The sequence below is a fragment of the Aricia agestis genome, chromosome 6 (assembly GCF_905147365.1).
Source record: "Aricia agestis chromosome 6, ilAriAges1.1, whole genome shotgun sequence".
Classification (NCBI taxonomy): Eukaryota; Metazoa; Arthropoda; class Insecta; order Lepidoptera; family Lycaenidae; genus Aricia; species Aricia agestis.
The window spans coordinates 8,750,265-8,766,865 of NC_056411.1; the positions used below are offsets into that span (position 1 = coordinate 8,750,265).

The following is a 16,601-nucleotide window of genomic DNA, read 5'->3' on the forward strand; positions in this document are numbered from 1 at the left end:
CTTAAACAAGTAAAGTTATCAACGATGCTATTGAAGTAATAAACTCGAAACCTCCAAAACCGGACATTAGTCAGCTATAATTGTAAAACGTTAATATATTCATAAATGTAGAGTCTAGAGAAGTGTAATTTCGATGTTGCAACAACTTCAAAATGAGGACAACATAAATTGATAAACAGTGGAATAGTTATCATGAGAATGTTCTAGAGACGTCGTCGGGTTTTTCGGTAAACAGTGACACGGCGCCCTTCACCCACAAACGAGCAGCTACGTGACGAGCCACACGCACTTTCCTATGGGGTTTTTGTCGGGCTATTCTTATTCCTGTCATATCTGTTGTGAAGCTGTTGAATGGCAATTTACCTGTGGGCTGTGAAGTGAATAGAGGTATATGCAAGCAATGTTTCAATATTGTTTGTGGTAACTGGTATCGCGTTAAACATTCTCAAACTTATTCTGTTTCAATAAGCTCGTTCGATAAGGCTTAAGTAAACATTGTTAAATTGTATTTCCTCGCTCAACTTTATATAAAACTAGATATTGCCCACAACATTGCTTACACAGAAATTATTTTATGGAGCAGGTAGTGGAAACCGATAGAGACAAACGTATGTCCTTTCCAAGACTCAATCTCCGGTTCATTTGCTTCAGCTTCAGCTTCAGAGGTAATAAATACAAACAGACACACGTCTTTCGAATTGAACATTATTTATATGCATTTTTCTGAGAATAACAGTCATCTCTAACTAACGCTGCACTGTCGCAACTTTGTATCTTTAGCACTGGCTAATATAAGACGCCTAACGACGTGTGATTAAAATTTCTCTAATGCACGTAATAAAGTAGAAAAGCAGTTGATCAACGGGATTTAATTGCTCATAGAGCAGCTTGTTACTTGACAACCTGTTTATTAAATAATTACCCGTTCTCTTCTGCAAAAAGCTCATCATTGTCATTCACAATTTCCTGGCAGCGAAAGTTGTGAGTCTTCACAGCGTTATGAGAAAACTGTTTCATGGCATTCCTCATTTTTACTCTTTCCCAAACTTTTCTCTATCAATTTTACAGCTGATGGACTCCCCTTTTCAAAGATTCGTCAGTCAGGAGTCGAGACAGGGTTCCCTTGGTGTGTTTGTAACTTTGTACAGAGAGAAAATCGACTTAAAATCACCTTAATGTTTTTGAAAATGGCTATTTTATAATTGTAAAAAGATAGTATTCCTGCCGTTTAAAGTATTAATCTCCTTGATAAGGCAACTGGTAACTGTGTTGCATGTCAGGGACATCCTTAACGAATAAGAAATATTTCCTGTGATTACCACAAGTAGTTCATTAAGATACGAAGTGCATATTATTCATCAATATGTAATTAACACTTGAACGAAATAAAATTAACATAAGTTTTACACGATTTCGTCATAGCCTCAGAGCTATAAATTTAGGACATGTTTTTTGTCTAGATGCAAAGAAAGGGGTTTGGGTAATATTGGCGTCATTTTCAAATCTCGCGGCCACTCACCAAACTGGCATATTATTAAAGAACATATCAAGGGGAGTAAACTTTATTATGGGGGACATATAGCTAAACTATATCGGAGCCGAGATATTAGGCATTTTAAGTTCGTATTTTCAACTTAACGTAAATTCAATCATAACATGAATATTCAGGAAAATACAATAAAACGGCGTTAGCTTAAAGCCTTCCTCGATAAATGGCCTATCCAACACAAAAATATTTTTTTCAAATCGAACAAGCAGTTCCTGAGATTAGCACTTTCAAACACACAAACACTTCAACTTAATAATATTAGTATACAGGGTAAAACAATACTAAGTGATAATACTTTACGGTGTGTACTGTGTATGAGTCCCGTGTATTAGAATTTACTGTGAAAGTAGTAGCGCTGAAAGTTTTTTTTTTACACAAAAAAAATTTTTTTGGTCTTTCAGCCCTGCTCTTTTCAGAGTGAACTTTATACAAGGGACACGTCATAATGTATACCCTAACTAGCCCTAACTAAAGTATAATCATTTATCACTTATGTTACAACATGTAGATATACAGTGTGTAACAAAGGAACACGTACACACCCTAAAGTATTATCACTTATTTTTGTTACAACCTGTAGATACAAGAACAATTAATTATTCGTCTCATCATTTATTTTAAATTTTAGTTATTCGTACATTTTAGAGAAGACTTAACCATTTAACATACAATCTACGCGCCGCGCCGTCATTTAATGAGTTTTTTAACTATTTATTTTGCTTTTGCAAAAAAAGGCAAATCCATTTTTTCTCGAATTTCTTAAAGAAACTGGACTGAAAATTCTGCTGAAAGCTGGTGGCGTCGGGCATCACACTACTTTGCATATTGCAAAATTCGCTAAATAGTGGAAATAATCGACATTATATTATGGGAACAACACCCTAGAGTCATTTTACCCACAACACATTAATACACAAGAACAATAATTATAATTGCCTAATATTGCAACCGGCCCTTTGAAAACCACTGTCTAATGAAATATAGTCTCAAGTCTGGCTATATTTTAGTCGGACGAGAGTTGGGTTTAACTTAATTTTGGGTTGGGTGTGAAAATATGTATGAAAAATTATTCATATTTGACGCGGACGAAGTCGTGGGCAATAGTTAGTGAGAAATATATATCCAACAGATTAATATACCCTTTATACGTCTGTTTGTTAAGGATAGCTCCATAAAGTAACGTTAGTTACTATTGATTTTGTGAACGATGGATGCAAAAATAAATATACTAAAAAAATCGTAGCTCAGGTCCGATATTACTTAGAACAATTTTTATTACTCATATGTGTTTCTCTAATGTAGTGCTACAAAATAGTTATGGTTTTATCTCTGGCCGCTGGAAAAAAAATGACGCCACAGGTCCATACAAAGTTACCCAATGCCCTTTAGGACATGTTTTTTTTAAGGCAAGAGGAAGAGACCTATTATCATGATTAGCTTAAAGCGTACCAAAGAATACAATATTATGTACTTATTACTATCATAAACATCACGCCATTATTATTTTACATCACTTATTGGTGCTATTATAATTATGCTAAAGGCATACCTATAAGCTATAGCATATTATAATAGCACCATTAAGTGGTGTAAAATAATAACATTAATGCAGGAAAACCATGGTTAGCGCTCCACGCTTATCCTTATAATATAGTAAATAAAGATATTTCGTCAACAATCACTTAAAATTAGACTTACCACCTTCCTTCCCACTTTTTATCTGAGGGAGAAGGTAATATGCTCGGGTGTGGAAATTATTTTTTCTTATTTTTAGGGTTCCGTACCCAAAGGGTAAAAACGGGACACTATTACTAAGACTTCGATGTCTGTTCGTCTGTCTGTCTCCAGTCTGTAACTCCAAAACAGTAATAGCTAGAGAGTTGAAATTTTCACAGATTAGGTATTTCTGTTGCCGCTATAACAATAAATACTAAAAACAAAATAAATTAAATATTTGATCCCATACAACAAATGTGATTTTTTCGGCATCTTTTGCTTGGCAGTTGGCATCAATAATGGCAACAGGTAGGCACTTAAAATTTTCACAAAATCCTCAATTGTATGTGTAATTGTGTACTTTAGTAATTAATAATAAAATTAAAATTAAATTAAATTTTAATGGCTCCCATACAAAAACACAATTTTTGGCCTCTACAACTCTATAATGGTACGGAAACCTTCGTGCGGGAGTTCGACTCGTACTTGGCCGATTATTTTATGTTCATCGTTTATGTTAATAAGGTTCAAAATTATTTAACCGCATCTGTCTTCGACGGTTAATTTTTTGTCAAGAATTCTTACATGCCGAATATGTATACTGAGATATGCTAATAATTTTATATTTATTGCGGAAGTAATTTCTATATCGAAATACGGAAGCTCGTGATTTGTCCTCCAGCTGCATCTGAGTTATGACTCAATGTTTATTTCAATTAAAAGGTCGTATAAATAAGTTCAAGATTACAAAGTAATTTATAGAAAGTATCGTTATTTTGCTTTAAACTTTTGAATGAACTCTACGATTTTCTCGTAGTAAACGTTACCTTTTATTGTAAATTTTATGTAGGTATTTTATATTGTACATTTTGGACGATATTGATTGGTACTTAATGTAGAGAACATTAGGGAACGTGTCCAAAGTCACTGATTATATCAGTTTAAAAAAAAAACGAAATTCATGTTCATAAAGATGCAATGGTTCAGTTTTGTGTACAGGGAGTAGGGACAATGTACAACATTGACTAAGAAGAAATGATGCAAAAGCTTTCACGACAGACACATAAACATGACCATTAGAGAAATGACCCAAAGGATCATCTCATAGAAATTACAGGATAGAATGTCCCTGAACAGTCTGCAAAAACTACAATTGACAGCATAACCCCATCCAGCGTCACAGCGTGTCCGCATTACGTAACCCGACCACTAGCACTACAATGGGCCTGAGAGCTGCCGCTTAGGACTTGTCTGGCTTTCACTCGTATTGTTTACACTGGAACTACTATTTGTTAAACGTTTCAACACCTAACCTTAATAAACTAAGTGTAAAGGCTACTCTACCTAGAGTCATAATTATTTGTATATAAAATGCAATTTGTCATATCTAATCTAGACACACGGTAGCGTGTCAAGCCAAGTTCAAGTATGACAGAACTGGCGAGCAGCACAGTGTGTATGTAATATTACACGAACCATTTGCTGCCACTTTTGACCCACTCGTAATTCAGAAACTATTGCACATAAACGTTTCGGCTCACATATTGAGACTTGCGAGATAAATAATATACTTATATGCTCTAAATTTCATAAAAAAGTTATTAAGATAATAACGTCTGAAAATCTACATTTTTATCACTGACTGACTGACTAACCTATAGATCAAAATTCTAACCCACTTCCACATGGCCTACTTAGTAGGATGAAATTTGGAATCCAGTTTGGTAATTGTGTTGAAGCATAGGGAAAATCAAAAAACAAAAAAAAAACGGTCAAGTGCGAGTCGGACAAAGCGAAACTAAACAATAATTACTAAAGAATGGAAACGCCCTTAAATATTTCTTTTATTTTACTTTTATCTATTATAAATTATGAAAGTAAAATAAAATTATGATCAAAGATTTTGTGAATATTTCAAGTGCCTACCTGCTGCCATTATTGATAATAAGCAAAAAAGGCCAAAATAAAAATCACGTTAGTTGTATAACTTATTTGAAGTTAAGTGAAGAAACCGTATGAAATTAATAGAGATGTCTATCTGTTACCTCTTCACGCCCAAAATGCTTGTGTACTGTACTGTGTTGCTGTACTGTGGAGATATCGTTTGTGTCCCGGGAATAGACAAAGAATTGCGAGTGGCATCTGTCTGTCTGTCTGTCCGTCCGTCCGTCCGTTCCTCCGTCCGTCCGTCTATCTGTTTGTCTGTCTGTCTGCTTCACAGCATCTTAAGGTTAGGCGAGCGAATACAGTCGAATATTTAAGTTTGAACTGGGAGGATTTAGGTCTCACTGGCTAGGAAAATTTTCTTTACAAAAAGTAATCCCACCAAAAACATAAATGTAAAAAAGAAGAGCCAAGTTCAATACAAACACTATGCTTATCTAAGGACTTCGCCGTAAAAAGAATGGAGACTAGGTAAATTAGTGCCAAGTTCTATGGAAAATGGCTAATTAAAAGCTTATTATTTTGATCGAGTATTTAAGTAACCTTTTACAGCGTGTACATTAGTCAATAAAGTCGTGTTTTATGAATGAGCATCGAATAAAGCTCATCAATTACGTCACAATGGTGTAGGCAGCACCATAACAAAGAAGCAAATGGAACAAGAGTTTGTTTACAACTCGCGATTACGTATTGTAGAGTATTAGAAGAATCTTAAAGTTAATTGATTGCATTATTAATAGACGTATTGAGGGGGGGGCTCCGCTATAAAAATGGCCGACGGAATTAATCGGTACGCACGCGCCTAGCGCTTACGTTGCAAAAATTCGCGATGAACAACCTTCAGCGTCTAGACTCCAAAGAGTCGCCGGCTCAGGCCCCCCGGCCGCCCGCGAGCGCCCCGCGCCGCGAAGCCCCCTACCCCGTCACACCTCCAGTTGCCTCGCAGCTGCCGCGCGCGTCCGTCGCATACTCCATGCGACACCGCTATCGCTCCCACAGAATATGGATATACACCACATCCGCGCTCTTATCAATATTCAGTTCTCGTATTTATGGTTTTGCGAAGTGTCCGACAAATATAAATGGATTATATTGTAAAGTTTTACCGGAATCTCGTTTGGTAAGCCCCGCTACAGTATGGGCGAGTGTGCGCGCCGCCGACGTGTGAGGCACATGGCGTTACAATATGGTGTTGGCGGATATAAATACGTCGAATAGGACGATTTCCTCTATGCGATGTGCAGTTTGAGGATGCTGCCCGTGAAGTTATTCAAGTTTGGTGATGTCGGTAGAGTCCCGCCGAGTACTGCAGTCGTGGCGTCCACGTAATACACTATGGCGGGCTCACGTACTCGGCACTACCTCGAGGGCCGAGGCTCGTAGTATTTAGAATTCTTGGCATTGTACGTCATACGAACGCATACTACTCGCGTGCTGACTGTACACAATAATAAAATATTTTCCCACACACATCAGGTGCTAAATACACGACTACAGTTATAGGAGTAGTAAAACATTGCTCCTCTAATGGGAAACGTTTACAATAAATTTTCTAAATAATGTGACTTCGCTGGCTTTATAGGTACAAAGTACACAGTAGTTACAAAGCGAAAATGTTGCTTTGTTCATACCAATGCCCTCTGACCTCTCGAGGTCACGTTAACAAACACTTAATATTTTTAGGATTACGACAGCGGTAGTCAAATATGCAACCAAACTCGAATCAATAAATTCACCACAAATCACATCACCATTATATCAATAAGACATCAATCTGGTTATAAGCAGCGGGGCTAAAATGGTCGCTTTGGAGAGTCATAATATGATTCATTTTTTAAAAATCGCAAAATGCAAGTCTTGCAATTCATGTTAGTAATTTTACATTTGTCAGTTTGACAGTTTTGACAATTCATTTGCTGAATTGATTGAAAGGAATTGCTAACTGTGACCATTTTAGCCCCGCTGATCACCCGTTTGAAATGTACTTTTCCAACCTTTCTGGCGAAATTTTCACACCTGCTTCAGTCTATAGCTTACAGTGCAGCAGTGTAGTAACTAGTCATTAAATGTTTATTTGCACAAGAGAAAATGTGTAAAGGCAATATAAGTAAATTAGTAATTTAAAATTTTTGCGGCTGGAAATCGCCGACATTCTATTAGCTAAGTCAACGGATATGTCCAAAATGGGACTTATAGGTATTCTAGAGCAAGTGAAAGCTGAAACTCGTTTACTGAATAATATATTTCATATCGATATAGCTAGTATAGTAGAAACTTTGTATTTAAGGATTATAGTCATTTAATATTTTTCATTTGAAAAAACAATTGCCCTACTAATATTAATTTCCATATCAGCGGTGTCATTAAAATATATAAACCCTAAAGCAGTGATAAAAAAATCTAAAAATATGGAACAGTAAGTATGGCGCCCTAATTAGCCTTAACCTAGATCGCGTCTACTCACGCTACCCTTAATAAATTCATTTTAGGCACTACTTCTAAGCGCTAACGTATTTGACCTGGGTATCATTGATTTTTTTACCAGTGCATCCGCAGGATGTCTAGCCGCATTACTGCCCCGACAGCATGAGTACTGTGACTCTGACAGCGCGAGTTCTGCACGGCAGTAATGTACTCCACAGTGTATTGTGTAGTGCCGCATTAGAGAGCGGAGGTTATGCAACGGGAACGCGCCACGTGGCCCTCTCCCATTCAAATGCGCATGTCAAGAATTTCAGGTACAATGGGTGTTACGAAGTCCTATCACGGACCTTATGGATTCTTCATAATCTTTGGTAGCGCTCTTTTCTTACGTGTACCTTAATAATTTATCCTATTTTTTGTTGAAAATAAAACTGTTAATGTTGATAACGACAAATTATATCTTAAACCATATGGCGATAATGTTTGGAGATACTGATAAGAGCGAAGAATTAAAACCGTAAAATATTATCACCCAACCTAAATAGTTATCGTTTCATAGATATCCAGCCACGGTATTGTGGTAACTTTCAAACGTGTTTCGCTACAGGCGAACTGTTCGCACTTGCAAAAGGACGAAAATATACCAATGCAGAGCGAATTGCGGTTGGAGCTTTGGACGAATTTTGCAAATATTATGCAATTAATCTTACATTTGCAATCATTAATAAGCTCATTAGGATTTATTGTCTCTGATAAGAACGTAACAATGAATTAATTGGACGAGGAAGCTTTGAAAATTCACATATTAAATATCTCATTTCAAAATACATGTATTTTAAATTCGTATTTACTAGTAATAACTTATTAGTTCAATGTTTCGTTAAACATGTTCGATATTGTATCTAGCAAGAGTGCCCTAGGAATTTCATGGACTACTTAGACAAGCTTTACGAATAATTATGCTATTTAGCAGTATGTTGTTAATTTCTCGGATTTCCTTTAATATTACGGTTGGGTGAAAATTATGCGGCGTTACAACTCACAGCTTGGTCTACGCCCACTTGATACCGTTCACAGTTATCGGGTCGCCTCATGGTAATATCCGATGTTTAGTCTGGAATTTAACTGATGGATATTCTATAATTACATACGAGCATGGCAATTGGCGTGTTTAGTTTGCGTCGAATTAGAAGAAAATGGGAGGTTGGATGGTTGGTAATGAAATAGATACGTGTAGAAAAATATGTCATGCAAATAAAAAAGAACCAAAAAGCTCGAAAATAAAAATGTCGTGCAAAAATGATGTTGCCATGCCCGGAATGGTGCTTCTGGCAAAATTGCAACGATGCGTCACTTCAGGGGCCATTCAATCTACTATCTTCCAAAGTTCAGCTCTCACTTGACCGGCTTTTGCATTATTCTTCGAACATAATTAGTACGCTATCCACGTGGGCAATTTTTCCATTGCGCATGTCCCAAAACTCACAGCTGAGAACGTAGAAAATCGTTAGCGGCAAACGGTCATGTCCCACGTGGCTGGGTCATGTAAATGCATCTAGTAGACAATATAAAACGGAGAGTCTTGAATAATATTTGATTTTGTCTGGTTTATCAAAAAATATAGAGTAAAGCCTTAATTCTGTCTACTCTGGTAAAGCGTTGTGACTATCTGATATCTTCCTTACGTTTCTCAATTTTTTCGACAGTCGATAATGGGCATAGATTATAGAATAGCCTCTACTTATTCACAAGGAATTCGAGATTTAAACGCTGAGCAGGTGCAACAGCTGCAGTTATCGAATAGAGATCGAAATTCGAAACTATCATAATATTATTATCTTCTTTCGATATTACTTATACATTACTTTATTATAAATCGATTAAGAATATCTAATGGATATTATGACACATTTAAAAGCATTAGGTATTTATAGATTGTTTTGTATGTGAAATGTGTGTGTTGATTACATTATCATATTTTAGCGCGCTGATATGAGTTTGTTTTGTTTATTAAACTGCTGATAAGGTGTACCTTCGTTGGTCGTTTTATCGCGTTTAAGTTAATAGGTCACATCACCGCATCGAGCTACTGATATACCTACTAGTCTTAATACTTATCACAATATAATACACAACCCAGAATACTGACAACATAGCATCAAACATGTTATATTATGTATAAATAAAACCAGTTCATAGATTATGCCTAATATCCTGTTGCACCCAATGATGCATGATTAATATTCTCCAAATAGTTTGATAAGTTCCATAATCTTCTGAATAATATTTTACACCCATTTCTTTCGTTCCAAGTTCATAGAATAATCTTTTTGCACGCGTCTGTACTTCCCAAATATTGTGCCAAATGATTCTAAATTCGATTTTCTTTGTCTCCGACTTCCGAGTCAATCTATAATGTCATTATTTAACGTGTAAATAGGTATAATGTTAGAATGTGAATCAGATAAAGAATCAATAAAAAGTGCATTTACAAGTACATGTATACTCATATCAGTCACGTACCTGGCCTTGTGCTTGGAACTCGGTGTGTCTAATGCGCTATGTGCATAGCGTAAGGTAGGTAATGTATGCTTGCTCGGTTAACGTTTATATAATCATTTGTGTTTTCGATTAATGTTTAATTACTCGGTTTTTCATATGAGAATTTAAGGTGTTCATTTTAATTTCAACTTGTAGCTTATTCGTCGTTTGTGATAAATTTATTATAATGGTGATTAATGTTATTTACAACCATTCAGAGTTATTCTACATCAGTATATAGATTTTGAAATTATTTCTCCAACTCCAATCGGAGGTAGTAAGGGATATATGTATAAATAAAATAAATATGCACACTTGCGGACGTTTTACCTTGTAAAGTATACCGCAGTCGTGCCAACTGCCATCTCACGCTCACACTTAATACATAAGCAAAGCTGATTGAAAGGATGGCGGCCATTTTGAAATTAATTAGCGATATGGACAGGTAGAGTTGTTTACATGTTCGTGCACACACGAAGGTCATGGCCGACCATGGCGCCCGCGAGTACTCACATGACTTGTTCATTGACGTTTGTGAGCGACGCGGCGATGCGCCATTGGCTCGAAAAACACGCACACAGATGCGCTTGCAAGAGAAAATTGCAATATGCGAATGATACTCAGTTAACTATTGTAATTACTAATTAGGGATAATTGGGTAAAGCCCCACCGGTAGGATGACACTATCATTTTTGTTATTATTACATATTTGATATTTCAAAGACTAGGCTGCACTCAGACTTATTGTTACATATAGATTGTAGAGTTATTTTGTGAAGGTTTAAAAAAATTGTTTTAAACCTTCAGTCTTCGACTGACAAAAATATAAAGATCTCGGTACTTATTTCTAATATTATGTAAGTATGTCGGTATTTCTTTAGCTATCATTAAGTAAATGTAAAATTGGGATTTCCATCAAAACCATCCGTTAAATGCATAAAAGATCGGATGAACGTTTATTATTCCTGACGCCATTGACAAATAAACTACAAGCATTGTTTCTTCGATTCAAGGTACAATGATATTGAATAAATAAATAAAATTATTATTTTCTAGTAAACGGCCTCTACATTTTACCTTAAGCGAACGAACAACTAAAATTGTATTCATTGAAATGAAATAGAATGAATTTATCGTTTTCTCTATACGCTTACGCTGACAAAATACTTAGAGCTTGTAAAATTCAATAATTTAGCAATTATAATGTTATGTAGAGAACAAAATGTTTTACAAAAATATTTGTAACAGTTCATTTATATATTGTGTAAGAGATCATAATATTTAACCTTAAAGTATTTATTTCCTCTATATGTTCTGGATCTAACGTGTTATCTCGCGCCTATTCAGTTTTAATCATACTTAAGTCTGATAACCGGCAACAAGGACATTTTGCTTTCTATGCGGAAGTGCTGTAGCCTTGTGCCGTTTCTACTGGCTGTTAGTACTGCAGCCTGCAGGGCCTTTACGGTAAGCCACATTCATTACAATGAGCCAGTTATGGAGAATAAATATGACAATCATACTCTATACTGTAGAGTCCACATATTTGTGTTATCGCCATAAACATTTTAGTCCGCCGTGTTGCCTGAATTGGCTTCGGATAGGCAATAAGCGGATTAGTGCTAGCCGCCGGGCGATAAAACCTACCAATCTTACTTTATTGATTTAAAAATAGTAGAGTCTTTCGTTTGATATTGATAATGTTACAACTTACAAGTCTACGAACTTGTGAAGACAAACCTACGTATCAAATATTCTTCTTCTACTAGTGCCTCTCCAATCACTGCAGGTTGGCAGTCAAGCTCCGAAACATTTCCTTGTACTAAGCGAGTCTGAAAAGTTCTTCAACAGACTATCCCTGTCCATTCTCGGATATTCCTCAGCCAAGATGTTTTGCGTCTCAGGGAGACGCAAGACGCAAGTTTACGTTTCCCGGCAATCTAACCCATCATTATGGTTTGAACAACGTATCATTCATGAGGTAAAAGTAGAGCTTGCAGACTAAACATAATAGTCATTTCAACCTATAAAGTAATCTAGCGTTATCTAGGTCAGTGTAAATACAGACTCAATCTGAAACTACATGTAGAGTTTTTGTGTTCGTTACGGAAACGTTGGTCCACTGCAGTATGTGGACGAAGATAATTAATTTGAAATAGTTCTTCGTGTCGTGGACTCTAGTGTGCATTTCGTGCAATGATACCGTGTAAGTTTATCCTACTAGCTACGTAACACGAGCCCGGTGAATGGCTGCGGTCGGACCGTAGGACATACAACACTCCAACTTTTACTATATTAATTTTCTATAATAGAGACGAGGGTCGTAACGTGAGAGGTTAGATATTTGCTTCCTTTTCATTGGTGGTGTAATTTACAGACGCTTAATAAAACGTTTTCAACATTTCAATATGAACTAGTCGTAGCATCATGCGAAAAATATATATTTTGAACTTGCAGTCGAGTTGAAACTCCCATTTAATTGTACGTATCGCCTCAAGTCACTCGCCGGTTTATTATATCACTAGATATCGCGTAGAGTCATCACCTCGCGGGTGCGGACGGGGTATGACGGTGACCGCATTTTTGTGTGCCGTCGTATGATAAATTGTAGAGCGGCGCGCGTCCGCTGTGGAAGCGTGAGTCGGCCGTATTTAAAGTACACTGTACAGCTGTAAATATAACGTACATATCCGTACCCCAATTACAATACTTTTACGTCATACGGCCATATGTTGCCTACTCTACATTCTGTCCACCTCTATAACGCTTGAAAATAAACATGTTTTTTGAGAACGTTTATATTTAACCAGTAATCGTAGCATGCCAAAAGACGGTTGCCCGAGGCCGACCTTGGTGATTAGAGGGGCTTCCCCAGGCAGTCGTTATAAGACGTCATTGTTAATCTTAATTTTTTGTTCGGGATGTATTCATTGAGCCGTAGCAAAGGACTAGGAGGATAATACTCGCTTATTGATCATAAATGTAATTAAACAACACTTATAATTAGTTATATTAAGAATGTATACAGTATACACAGTGGTAGTCCTTTATCAAGACAAAGTAAAACTTATCTGTATATAATTATATGCTGACGATACTTTGAAAAATTATGTAGAGCGCACTGAAAGTGGGTGGTATGTAGGAGTTTAGTCGCCGGAGGAAATACCAATAAGGATTGCGAGAGATATTGTTCGTATTACAATTAAGGCTTGTTTCTCAATGTACGTCTCAGATGGCTTGTTTCATATTTGGATGTTCTCTATCGCTCGATATGAATAAGAAAGAGACAACAACCGAATATGCTCTTAAGTTTAAACAGTGAGTCGAGGCAAATAACTTCAAATATAATGACAAAATTTGTGTGAAATTCTGTTCCTCGTTATTTCCATTATATTAAGTATAACACAGAAGGTTGCGAAACAGGCCACAACACTAAACATAAAGCTCTGTAGTACATATAGAATTAAATACGTAAGAAAACGTAGTCGAAATTCAGAAAGGTAATGTTATTCAGAATCATTTATTTTGCAAGAACTAAGTTGGGAGGTGGTAAATTATTCAGCGACTTAAAACTTATCGCGAGTTAGCTTCGACTACCAAGTGAGCAAGCACTAGGGCATTCAACTTTATGTGTTAAATAAATTATTCATTGTTATTGAAACGAAACGAGACGTAAATCAAAACATCACCTAAACTTGAATAACAATTGTAGGCATTTGTTATGTCTAACGGACGTTGGACCCTGAGGGAAATATGTTTGCGAAGCTGTCTGTAGCTTGCATATCGCCGTCGACCATTGATAATGATAGAGATACTCTACATGATTATAAATGCTTGTATTGGTCCATCATGGCTAACGTGTAGAGGCGTTATTGAGTTTGATATCACCCCAAACCCCAACACCATACGCAACGCCAATCAAACCCATTTCTAATTCCAGTATTGCAAGTCTCGGGCACGGTTCGAATGTGATATTTTGTATATAGACAGTATGTATTTATCTTCAGTAATTTATTGGCTTAGTTGTACGATGGGCCGCCGCCGGCTTCCTTAGTGATCTAGTGTTAGTGCTGAAAGTCTGATTCGCTGTAGACTGAGTGATTATGTTGATCAATACGTTCCTGGACACGGAGGATTTCGTGCACCTTTACTACCCGGACGATGAGCCGCCCGCCGCGCAGGGCTGCGGCGCCGGCGCACGACTCGCCTCCAAGTACCCCCAGAGGTCGCCCTCGCCAGAGTACAAACAGGTAACCCTACAGTGCTCTTCAGTTCATTTTGGTGGTGTACCAGGCGTACCATGACCACGGAAGAATATTCTATTGAAATCGTAATTGAAGGCGAGAGTACGGTAGCGGATAGACGGACTAACACGATAACTAACAAAAAAAGTTGCAGTTTTTTTGCATAAATGGAGCCTCAATTTATGCAAAAAACGGCAACTTTTTTGGGTGCTTTTTAGGGCCGGAAAAATGATTTGAAACATTTTATGTGTAGCTAGATATATTATCCAGATCGTGAAGTAGATAAGTTACAAGGGTTTTTCCAATTAAGTACAAGGGAAAAAATGAATTCCACTCACGTCTTCAATAATTATTATGACTTTTCTACCGACTACGAACTGGCTGCGCCCCGTAGACCGTGCTACGAATTTGGAGAATTTGATGCATATTTATTTTTTTGTAAATGATAGAGATTCTCCCATAGAAGAGACTTCTATGTTCTAATACTTCAGTGATCATTAGCTTTGTCCAGACTGTGCCTTTTTCTGTTCGTCAAGGGCATGCGTTACAGCGCAGTCAACAGCGAACGTGAGGCATGCCCGCGACGCATGCCCTCTGACCGTATCCAAAACTTCAAAAATGACAATATTGGCGTTGCGTTCCTTGACGCATTCAATTATTGAATGCGCCAATATGAAAGTTGATGACGAAAATTGAAGATGAAAGTGCACAGTGTGGACATAGCTATTAGCTATGTCCACAGCCTACGCCTGCAACAGAAGTGTCAATCAAAATATGGCATAGAACACAATTTGCAATATTATAAAAGGTACTAAACCATAAAACGCAAAAGTTAACTAAGCACAATTAAAAAAAACTGTGGAAGCAGGTGCTAAGCTAATTTAAGTAAAGTTATTTCTAATCAAACAAAATATAAAACTATTAATGATAATATTGTGTTTGTCAAATAACAGGTTATTTATTTAAGTTATCCATGGATGAAATTTTCCATGCAAAAACCTTGTTATGTATATGAAAACATCATCGATTAAGTTTAAATGCTCATTTGAATAACAGATAACCGTGTGAAACGTGTGGCTGTGGATTGTGGAATGTCGATGGTCGTGCTTACCCATACAATCATGGAGAAGAGTTACTATTAAGTGATCCATGTTCTAGTTGACCAATCAACGACGCTATTAAAAAGAACTCTTGTAAAAAAAGTTTGGAAATTGAACAAAAATGTATTATTCGAAAGAGGTATATTTAGTTATGATGACATAAGAACGAATAGTGAAATTTTTCCTTTTTGGGAAACAGTTCACGAACGTAACTTCTTCGTATTCAGAGCGCTACGCGACGCGACAATTTTCTTTATTTTTAACCGACTTAAAAAGTGGTTAATGTGGTCACCGGCGACCGCGATAACAATTGAATAGCATTGTGTCTGGTTTTGCCACGATCGAGGTACTAACAATACGTAATAGTATGTATTCTTTACTAGACGTCGCTCGCAACTCCGTTGCGCCAAAATTCATTTATCGCGCGAATCCGTACATTTTTCCGGGATTAAAAAGTATCATTTCAGTATCGGTTCAGCGGTTTGGGCGTGAAGTGGTTATAGACAGACAGATAAACTTTTGCATTTTAAAATATGGATGTTGCTTGTACTCAATGAACGCAACGTACAAAATATAGTAAACAGTCATCACTCATCATACAACTAATACTATAGTATATTGGGTACTACTCGTTAGTGATTTCACTATCACTTTTGGCCGACGAACGTTTCCTGCGAGGAGTCGCTCAAAACAATTGAATCATTACACTTGGCAATACGTCCGTACTCCGTTCATATATTTGTCGGAGAGATCGAATTGATGAGGGTAAAGGACTTAGTACTTGCGCGATTTGAGCGAGGTCACAGAAAGTAAAGCAAGACGAGGAATCTTATTTCCTAATGCTTCTTAAAGCATTATAGGTCAGTTTATAGATTTGCGTATCTGCCATCTAGTGACAAGAATACATTAGGATTGTAATATTGTAATTCCAACAATTTCTACAAATAGACTCCATGGTGTCATAAGATATTATGGCCGGTATACATTATTCAATTGTAATCCAGCGCTAGATTGGAATAATATAAACCAGCCATTAGAATCTTTATTCTGTAATTTGTGAGTTTTGTGTGTACATATATAGAT

General features: G+C 36.7%; 1 protein-coding gene across 5 annotated transcripts in view; it reads left to right on the forward strand.

Moving 5' to 3' along the window:
* The window catches only part of LOC121728363 (myotubularin-related protein 4), a 58,955-nt gene that overhangs the window by 11,690 nt on the left and 30,664 nt on the right, over positions 1-16,601 (forward strand). For 3 of the 5 annotated variants that reach the window (XM_042116523.1, XM_042116525.1, XM_042116524.1), the window contains exons 1-2: positions 6,155-6,329; positions 14,115-14,424. The exons of the other annotated variants lie outside the window; for them this stretch is intronic. In XM_042116523.1, the coding sequence (XP_041972457.1) occupies positions 14,278-14,424 (147 nt within the window). In that variant the 5' untranslated portion in view covers positions 6,155-6,329; positions 14,115-14,277. Of the gene's footprint in view, positions 1-6,154; positions 6,330-14,114; positions 14,425-16,601 lie in introns of those variants that run through there. 5 annotated transcript variants of the gene reach the window in all.